The 10,838-nt window shown below is 34.0% G+C and overlaps 1 protein-coding gene across 1 annotated transcript; it reads left to right on the forward strand.

Moving 5' to 3' along the window:
- The first annotated feature begins 967 nt into the window (after positions 1 to 967).
- Positions 968 to 1,824, forward strand: LOC119604784. Its single transcript, XM_037957622.1, has 2 exons — positions 968 to 1,082; positions 1,202 to 1,824. The coding sequence occupies exons 1-2, from the start codon at positions 968 to 970 to the stop codon at positions 1,822 to 1,824; spliced, it is 738 nt and encodes a 245-aa protein (XP_037813550.1).
- The last annotated feature ends 9,014 nt before the right edge of the window (positions 1,825 to 10,838 follow it).

Here is a 10,838-nt window from a genome sequence, read left to right on the forward strand (position 1 = left end):
TAACTAAATGTACATTAACATCTGAAAACAATGTCAACTTACGACTGCAATTGCAAATTTTACATAAATAAATAATATATGTATGTAGTTATATAAATGAAACGTGGGATCAATCTATGATAGAAATGTTCCTTGTTTCAATAACAATCAAACAAAGTTATTATTTATTTAGTTTGTGACAATTTCTATATGGCGAACCGCGTATGAAATGTTTGTCTGTGCATATTGCAGACATACATACATATGTAGATACATACCTACATTTATCTATGTATTTACAAATATTTGATCATAACTAGAATTATTTAGAGAGAATGTCGTCGTCAACGTCATTTATGAAACCAAAAGTAGTTGTAATTGGCTACCTGAACCGTCTGTCTGACTCGAATCTATTGAAATATTGATAATTACTTGTACCGTTTAATTGCTTCATAAATATCTTGTGTTCAGCGGAAAAGTGCGCCATCCGTCGATGTACGAATGAGGTTTAATCGTTACTTCGCCTGATACTATCTTGTACTTAATGTTTGTGTGTTTATGTGCACTAAAAGAGTAAGTACAATAAACGGATAAATCAATTTACCTATAGTCTGGTCAGGCCATCTAAATAAATACTTATGTATGTATGTACTTGACTGACTGAGCGATGAGAATTTAAACGGGCTGTCGACCAAACATGAGAAAGTCTGACTTTTTGTTAAATGACACGGACTAGGGCTTATAAAATGTGCAATGGGAAAATAATGAAAATAACAGACAGGCACGTTCGAGTTTACTATTTGAATAGCGGATGAGTTCTATAAAAGTTGAGCGCACACGAAAAAGGACATCAGTCACTAACTGGTGTTTCACATCATAACATCTAAGCACAACTCGAAAACTATTTCGATATATTGGAATACTCTTTTAAAACTAAACGAAAATGCATACTCTTTTGCTCTTCCTTATGGTCACTTTCATGATTAACATGACAAACGGATTGTACATTAAAAGCACAACTGAAAATCAAAGTTCCAAAACTCAAAACAATAAAGATGAATGGAGTGTTTTTAAGCAAAAACTCGGATTAACCAATCAAAAAGGTAATTATTATAAATGAAAATATTAATAATCTCCATTGTTAACCGCAATTGAATAGCACCGATTATACATTTTCCAAAGAAATCTTCTAACCAAATACGTTTTCTTTTTTTCATTACAGTTGAACTATTAAAGTCTCAAAAGGACCAACAGGGTACTATGGAGTTATTGAATAGATTTATAGAAGAAAATCCCAAATACAATGGAAATAAAGACACAGCTGTGGAAACCACAAACCAGGAATCTTCCAATCATTTTCTACAAATTTATCACAATCTGTTAAAACAGCTAAAACTCTCACGCAGCACATTGAAGACTTCGCTCAATTTCGAATTGGCTGATAAGTCACAAAAGAATCTTAAACGTTCCCGCCGTAAGATTGCAGTTAAAATGGTTTCCGATATGCCAACTGAAAAAATTGACGATTTACTCAAAATGTTTAATGAAAAACATGGCATTAATAATCAGGACAATGGCGACGATGATGATGCTGATGGCGATGCCATAGAAGCTGATGGCGACTACAGCGATTTTCCCATGATCCTACCCTCAGCTATGGATCCCGATTATATGTATGAAAATCTTTACGAAGACGAAGAAGATTTAGCTGTCCCTGCCAAATCACATCACAATTCTCAATATGGATCTTTGCAAGATTTAATACTGCAGGCCAGTCGCAACCAGTGGCAGCGTGAAATCGAAGAAACCAAGTTGCGCAATCGCAATAATGAGCATTTCATTTAAACTATAAATGTTTGTTCTTCATTATACGAAGTAATTATGTGCAATATTCTCTTTATATTACTCAAACACAAATGATCATCATTTGTCATAATTGTCATATTGAACGTGTAACACGTTGATCGCTGTTATTAACAAAAACTGTTCTATATTCTTTGTGTTTGATTATTGTCGCAGTCCGAATTTGGAACATACTATCTAATGTTTCGCTAGATCGAATCATTTGTTTAGTTATTTTACATTCACTCATACATATGTGTATGTATACTTGCAAATATCACACACACATTCTCCACACACACAAAATCTCCATTCAAATTAACTTAAGTAGCAAACACAAACTCAATAATTATGTCTTTATTTTACATATATAAAGAAATAAGTAATTTTAGTTTATTTATTATTTAATACTACATATTAATATACTTAATTATATTTAATATATGAATTTACCAACTATTTGTATTATATACTTGATAAAATAGTTTAACAAAATATTTATATGTATCAATCAATAAACAATTTTAACAATAATTTTTGATTTTTCATTTACATTGTATACATTTACTTACAAATATATTGGACTTCAGGGAATCTGTAGTAAAACCACCTCACAAATGATTTCTGTAGAATTTGGAAAAATAACGTATGTATTAATTTTTAATTGCTTAAAAAATCTAAACTAGGGACTGCTTCAGAAAAAACTTATACTTGTAGTAAAGTTAAATACAGCATAAACCGTTCAACAAATAAATTTTCAAAAATACCTAAGTTTATTCAAATATTCCACTTTTTCCGGAGTCCCTCCTATTAATGATTTTATTGTTGCTTCCGTTACCTTTTAGGACGAGGTTAACGACTGCCGCTGAAAGTCGGACATGTCCTGGTATATCTCTCCTGTGTACTTAAATTCTTTTTTTAAAAGAGTCTAATATCTTTTCACTGCACAGTGCCACATTTTCCCACTCTAGAACATTATGGAACGATTTTAATACAAAATAAAATTTTTATAATAACTAGTTTTTGAGTCGAAAAATGTTGTTATTATAAGAACTTCTAAAAAGTTTAATCATTTCTTTCAATATTTCCAATGGTACAATACTAGTACAGATTTAAAAAAACAACTACTCGAAAAAAATTTTATTTATAATTGACTGGAAAAAGATCTAGTTCTATAGAAGGTGTATATGTTCTCTACAGATTCTCTGGAACTATTTCTGAGGATAACAAAGTCGAACTAAAATGATTAAAAAACTAGTCTCAGGACCGTTCCATTTAATTGAGTTTACAATTATAATGATATTTTTAATCAAAATTCTAAGGGGAAGACACAAATTAAATCCTTTGTAAAGAGTATTACAATTCCGAAAAATTTTAGAAAATTACTAAAAAACTATGTTTGTATTTTTTTAGTTTTTTGAATATATTTATTTAGGTCCTGTGACGTGAATATCTCTTTAGTATCTACTAGCTATACCCAGTGTGCTTTGCTACCCTAAAAGCAATATAAATAAAAAATCTTCTTAATAATTTTGAAGATTCTAACTGTAATGTTTTCCAGAGATGCATTTTTTCCGAACGTTAATTAAGATTTTAATGTAATCGATGACAAATTAAAAAAAAATCTAATATTTTTCCAGATATACGAAATTTTGTATTTAATTCATATAGGGGGTGTCAAGATCCCATTGAAAGTCCGCCCGTTATTCTCTAAATGTTCACATTAATGTCAAAGATCTTCATGTAGAATTTGAAGATTCTAGCTCTAATAGTTTCTCAGATATACGAATTTTTCTATTTAATTCATATGGGAACTCACAGCCCCCAGATGAAAGTCCGCCCTTTTTTTTCCAAAATTTTCATATGTATAATAAAGTTCTTCTTGCAATATTTGAAGAATCTTGTTCTATTAGTTTCCCAGATAAGCGAAATTTTGTATTTCATTCATATGTGAGGTTCCAAGTCCCCCATTGAAAGTCCGCCCGTTATTCTCTGAATGTTCACATGAATGTCAAAGTTCTTCAATTAAAATTTGAAGATTCTAGCTCTAATAGTTTCTCAGATATAATAATTTTCCTATTTAATTTATATGGGGGCTCCAAGCCCCCCATGACGAAAGTCCGCTCTTTTTTTTTCAAAAATGTTCAGATGAATATTTAAGTTCTTAGTGCAAAATTTGAAGAATTTAGTTCTATTAGTTTCCCAGATAAACCAATTTTTGTATTTTATTAATATGGGAGGTGCTGCTCCCCTCATGGGTAGTCCGCCAATTTATTTCCCAAAATGTTTACATGGATGCTAAAGTTACTCGTGCAAATTTTTAATATTCTAACTATAATAGTTTCCAAGATAAACGAATTTTTGTATTTAATTTATGTGGGAGGTGCCACGCCCCCTAATGCTAATCCGCCCACTTTTTGTCTTAAATAATTATATTGGTACTAAAGTTGCTCCGACAAAATTTGAAGACTCTAACTATTATATTATCTCAGATATACTAATTTAATATTTTCTTAATATGGGCGTGGCACGTCGCCCACATGAAATTTCAACATGAAAAGTAGCCAATAGTTCCTTCCAGACATACAGGAAGAAACTGTGAAAATTTCAGGAAAATCGGTCCAGCCGTTTAGCAGTCTATAAAGCACAAACAAACAAACAAACAAACAAACAACATACATACATACATACATACATACATACATACATACATACATACATACATACATACATACATACATACATACATACATACATACATACATACATACATACATACATACATACATACATACATACATACATACATACATACATACATACATACATACATACATACATACATACATACATACATACATACATACATACATACATACATACATACATACATACATACATACATACATACATACATACATACATACATACATCATACATACATACATACATACATACATACAATACATACATACATACATACATACATACATACATACATACATACATACATACATACTACATACATACATACATACATACATACATACATACATACATACATACATACATACATACATACATACATACATACATACATACATACATACATACATACATACATACATACATACATACATACATACATACCATACATCATACATACATACATACATACATACATACATACATACATACATACATACATACATACATACATACATACATACATACATACATACATACATACATACATACATACATACATACATACATACACTACATACATACATACATACATACATACATACATACATACATACATACATACATACATACATACATACATACATACATACATACATACATACTACATACATACATACATACATACATACATACATACATACATACATACATACATACATACATACATCCATACATACATACATACATACATACATACATACATACATACATACAGACATACATACATACATACATACATACATACCGACATACATACATACATACATACATACATACATACATACATACATACATACATACAATACATACATACATACATACATACATACAATACATACATACATACATACATACATACATACATACATACATACATACATACATACATACATACATACATACATACATACATACATACATACATACATACATTACATACATACATACATACATACATACATACATACATACATACATACATACATACATACATACATACATACATACATACATACATACATACATACATACATACATACATACATACATACATACATACATACATACATACATACATACATACATACATACATACCATACATACATACATACATACATACATACATACATATAACATACATACATACATACATACATACATACATACATACATACATACATACATACATACATACATACATACATACATACATACATACATACATACATTATGGAAAAATATGAGTATTTGTTTTGAGAGTGCTTTTTCCCAATTTATTTAAAATCTTGAATTGGACACAAATTAAATCCTTTGTAAAGAGTATTACAATTCCGAAAAATTTTAGAAAATTACTAAAAACTATGTTTGTATTTTTTTAGTTTTTTGAATATATTTATTTAGGTCCTGTGACGTGAATATCTCTTTAGTATCTACTAGCTATACCCAGTGTGCTTGCTACCCCTAAAAGCAATATAAATAAAAAATCTTCTTAATAATTTTGAAGATTCTAACTGTAATGTTTTCCAGAGATGCATTTTTTCCGAACGTTAATTAAGATTTTAATGTAATCGATGACAAATTAAAAAAAAATCTAATATTTTTCCAGATATACGAAATTTTGTATTTAATTCATATAGGGGGTGTCAAGATCCCCATTGAAAAGTCCGCCCGTTTATTCTCTAAATGTTCACATTAATGTCAAAGATCTTCATGTAGAATTGAAGATTCTAGCTCTAATAGTTTCTCAGATATACGAATTTTCTAGTTAATTCATATGGGAACTCACAGCCCCCAATGAAAGTCCGCCCTTTTTTCCAAAATTTTCATATGTATAATAAAGTTCATACATACATACATACATACATACATACCATACAATACATACATACATACATACATACATACTAACATACTACATACATACATACATACATACATACATACATACATACATACATACATACATACATACATACATACTAAATACATACATACATACATACATACATACATACATACATACATACATACATACATACATACATACATACATACATACATACATACATACATACATACATACATACATACATACATACATACATACATACATACATACATACATACATACATACATACATACATACATACATACATACATACATACATACATACATACATACATACATACATACATACATACATTATGGAAAAATATGAGTATTTGTTTTGAGAGTGCTTTTTCCCAATTTATTTAAATCTTGAATTGGAGAAATTAGTATTTTTGTTATTAATTACAATAATACTTTTTAATTGAAGTTTTTGCCACCTATTTTCCTATTAGGGTTAGGTTAGGTTAATAGGAGGATGTATACTACATCAAATCCGAAGAAATACACCTAGGCCACTATCGGGCCTATTGTGCGCTCCAATTCATGAAAAAAAAAATTGTTTACTGAATGTATTATTTTTCCATGTTCAGAAACTCAGTTTCCTGGACGTAATTCCTAAGAATCTTCCAATCGGTGTTGGTTGGTTATTTCCAGAATAACATCACTTCCAAGATACTTGGATCTAACTTCGACGAATGCCTGACAATGGCAAAGAAAGTGCTCCAGAGTTTCACTGTCCTCTCCACATGCTCTACATTCGTCTGAATCCGCACGTCCAATTTTGTATAGATGTGCACGTAATCTTGTGTGTCCACTCAGAATACGTACCATCATACTAACCTCAGACGGTGCTATCCCACCGTTTCATTATTCCAAGAGGCCTTATGGGATTCCCTCATCCTTATTTTTAATTCAGCTTTTGTTGCGTCGAATGGTTTTGCGTTTGTCAGGTTAACTACATCGAGCTCCATTCCCTTTAAAGCTATTACATTCGCCCTTTCGTTGCCGACTACTCCCGAGTGGCCTGGTACCCATATGATGTGAACCTTACCTCTGGGAGAGTATTCAGTTAAAGCTTTCTTACAATCCAATACGGTCTTAGATTTAATTCTATCACCTGATATCGCCCTAATTGCCTTCTGGCTGTCGGTAAATATATTAAGCCCTGTAGGCGCCATATTTATTCTAATCCAATTTACACATTCCGTTATTGCTCGTACTTCTGCATGGAAGCTGGTGTTATGATTAGGTAAACGGTGGTATATTTCTGTTTCTGGGTCTTCAATATAGAACCCCAGGCCCACTTTGTCCCCTAATTTAGAGCCATCCGTGTAGCAACGGATTCCTACTGGTATTTGCTCTAATGTTCCGCTTGACCAAGACATTCTATCTGGGATTAGCGTTTCAAAGTTTCCGACATATTCTGTGTCTGGTATGCGATCAGGCACGTCCGATGAATGTGTGTAACCTTCATGTACGCTGAACTCCCTGTAGTAGTTTGATATTACACTTTTTGTCCAAAGCAGTCCACCAGATCATTGAAGCATAAGCTAGAATTGGTCTAATTACACTTTTATAAAGCCAATTTGTCATAGTAGGACTAAGACCCCATTTCATGCCTATGGTTCTCCTACATATCGCCCAGCACCGATGTGCCTTGTTGATTCTATCCTCTATGTGGTGTCTCCATTTTAATTTCCGGTCAAGTATTACACCTAAGTACTTAACTTTATCTGTCACCGGTATCTCCTTGCCCAGGAAGCAAGGTTCAGTATATGTAGAAATTTTTGTTTTTCTTGTGAAAAGACAGATTTCCGTCTTCGCCGGGTTAACATTGAGGCCTCTCGGTTGAGCCCAGCTCAAGGCCGTATTCAGAGCCTCCTCAGCTCTTCTACACAAGTAATTTGGATCCTTTCCCTTTAAAAGTATTACGACATCGTCTGCATAGCAGACAGGTCTAAGTCCTTTCTCGGTTAGGGTCCTTAGGAGGCTATTAATCGTGGTAACCCAGAGTAAAGGTGACAAAATGCCACCCTGTGGTATACCGTACATCTCGCAGCTTATCCATCTGTTCCTTAGCATGTAGTTGATCCAGTTACGGAGCACCCGGTCAACATAAAACTGGTCTAGGGATTGGATAAGGGTATCAGTGTGCACGTTATTGAAAGCGCCTTCGATGTCAATGTATACAGTTTGCTATCGAAAGATTCGCCTATGTAGTGGACAACTTCGTTTAAAGCGGTTTCCACCGATCGTCCCTTTACATAAGCATGCTGCTTAAATTTTAGGTCTTTGTCGGGTATACTGCTTTTAATCATACTATCGACTATCCGTTCCAAGGTTTTAAGTAGGAAGGACGTAAGACTTATCGGTCGATAAGACTTAGGTGTCGCATAGCTTGGTTTCCCTGGTTTGGGTATAAATATTACCCTTGCATCTTGCCATTTAACTGGGGTATATGCCAATTTTAAGCATGCAGTGAATATCTGTGACAGATGTACGGAAACCAGTCCCGCCTCCATCTGCAAAAGTGCCGGGAAAATTCCATCAGGCCCTGCAGCTTTATAGGAAGCAAAGCTCTTGATTGCCCCTTTAACCATGTCAGTTGTAATAACTATTTCCGTGTTACCCTCCCCTTCCTCCAATATCGGTTCAACTATGTTATTCGATATACCGGGTGGGAAATGAGAGTCCATTAGGAGTTTCATTGTCTCCTCCATATCCTCAAGCCTCCTGCCCGTGTCATCGATCATAGATTCCGGTTGGACATGAGTTTTGGATAGGATTTTTTTATCTTCGATACGTCATTTACGCTATCTACCTGTTCACAGAAAAGTTTCCAGGAGTCTCGTTTGGCTTTTCGAACGATTTTCTTATATTCACCAAGTTTTTTACGATACTCATCCCAGTATACTGCAGTCTTTTTACGCCGTGTTCAGTTAAATAGTTTGCGAGGAGTCTTCCCAAGGTTCCGGATCTCCCCAATTACCCAGGGTTTTTCTTGGGCAGATCTCCGCTCTCGCAGAGGGCAGCTGTCCTCAAACGATTCAACCAGGGCACCCTTGAACGTTTCCAGTTTGGCATCTATATCCTCTTTATTTCGACATTGGTAAGTGTCCTGACCTAAACGGTTCTTTAGTAAGGTCCCGAATATTGTCCAATTAGTTTTAGACTTATTCCGAAACTTTATCGGCTTTGGTGGTGGCCTTAGTATTTTGAATCTTATGTACCGATGATCAGAAAAGGAGTGCTCGTCCGAAACTCTCCAATCCTGAATTTCGTTTATAAGCTCTTCTGAACATATAGTTATATCTAATACTTCTTCTCTGATTCTATTGATGAAGGTAGCTTTATTACCTAAGTTCAATGTTATCAAGTCTTTAGTATTAAGGAAATCCATGAGGGCTTGTCCCCTGCGATTGGTGTTTGTACTACCCCAAGCTACATGGTGCGAGTTGGCATCACAACCTATTACAATTTTCTTATTTTTTCTTTGTGCCTCTTCAACCAGTTTCATCAGATCCGACGTTGGTGGTAGTGTCGGAGAATCGAAAGGCAGGTAAACAGATGCAAGGAATATGTTGCCACGACCTTGCTTCAGCACCGTTGCATCCGATGTTGATAATCCTGTTGAGAGGAGAAAACATAAGTTCTTGTGACATAAGATACATGTTCTCGGGCGAGGCCCTGTATCAGCGTAGAAAAGTTGGAAATTTACGTGATTTAATCCAGAAACCTTGTTGCGAATCATCCAAGGTTCCTGGATTAAAGTTATATGTATTTTACCTGTGTTAATTTTAGCCATCAGAGCGTTGGTAGCTGTCTCGCTCCGATGGAGGTTTATTTGGATAACATCAATCATGGTCATCCATTAAACTGTCTTCCAGCGAGTTGCTGGTTACCTCCTCGCTATTTGGATTTGACTCATCCGGATAGCCTGAAGTGGCTATTAGTGCAGTGGGTACTGTTGATGGCTCTGCGGTGTCCTTATCAGGCATAGGAATAGCAGTATTTTTAATAGACACATTCCCAATTTTGGAGAGCACTGCTGTTCTGTCTTCTGGCGGGTGAGTGATTTCCTCCTCGCTTTTAGGATTTGACTCCTCAACATTGCCAGTACTTGCTAATGATGCTTTGGGTACTGTCTTAGGTGTTTTAGTGTCCTTGTCGGGGCCGGTTTTGACAGCCCTTTCAATCGGCGCCTTCCCAATTTTGGAAAGGGCAACTACACTTTCTTCTGGCGAGTTAATGGTAAATTCCTCGATTTTAGGATTTGACTCCTCAACGTTATCAGTAGTGGATACTGATGCTGTAGTCTTAGGTTTTTTAGTGTCCTTTTCGAGGCTTGTTGTAAC

This window comes from Lucilia sericata, unplaced genomic scaffold (assembly GCF_015586225.1).
Source record: "Lucilia sericata isolate MDLA Ls3-8-SP2 unplaced genomic scaffold, ASM1558622v1 Contig000431F_arrow, whole genome shotgun sequence".
Classification (NCBI taxonomy): Eukaryota; Metazoa; Arthropoda; class Insecta; order Diptera; family Calliphoridae; genus Lucilia; species Lucilia sericata.

Bases quoted from the DNA above. Each gene is read 5' to 3' on its own strand.
- LOC119604784 (XM_037957622.1), top strand. From the start codon at position 968: ATGACAAACGGATTGTACATTAAAAGCACAACTGAAAATCAAAGTTCC. The intron at 1,083-1,201 runs GTAATTATTATA...TTTTCATTACAG, and splicing joins CGGATTAACCAATCAAAAAG to TTGAACTATTAAAGTCTCAA.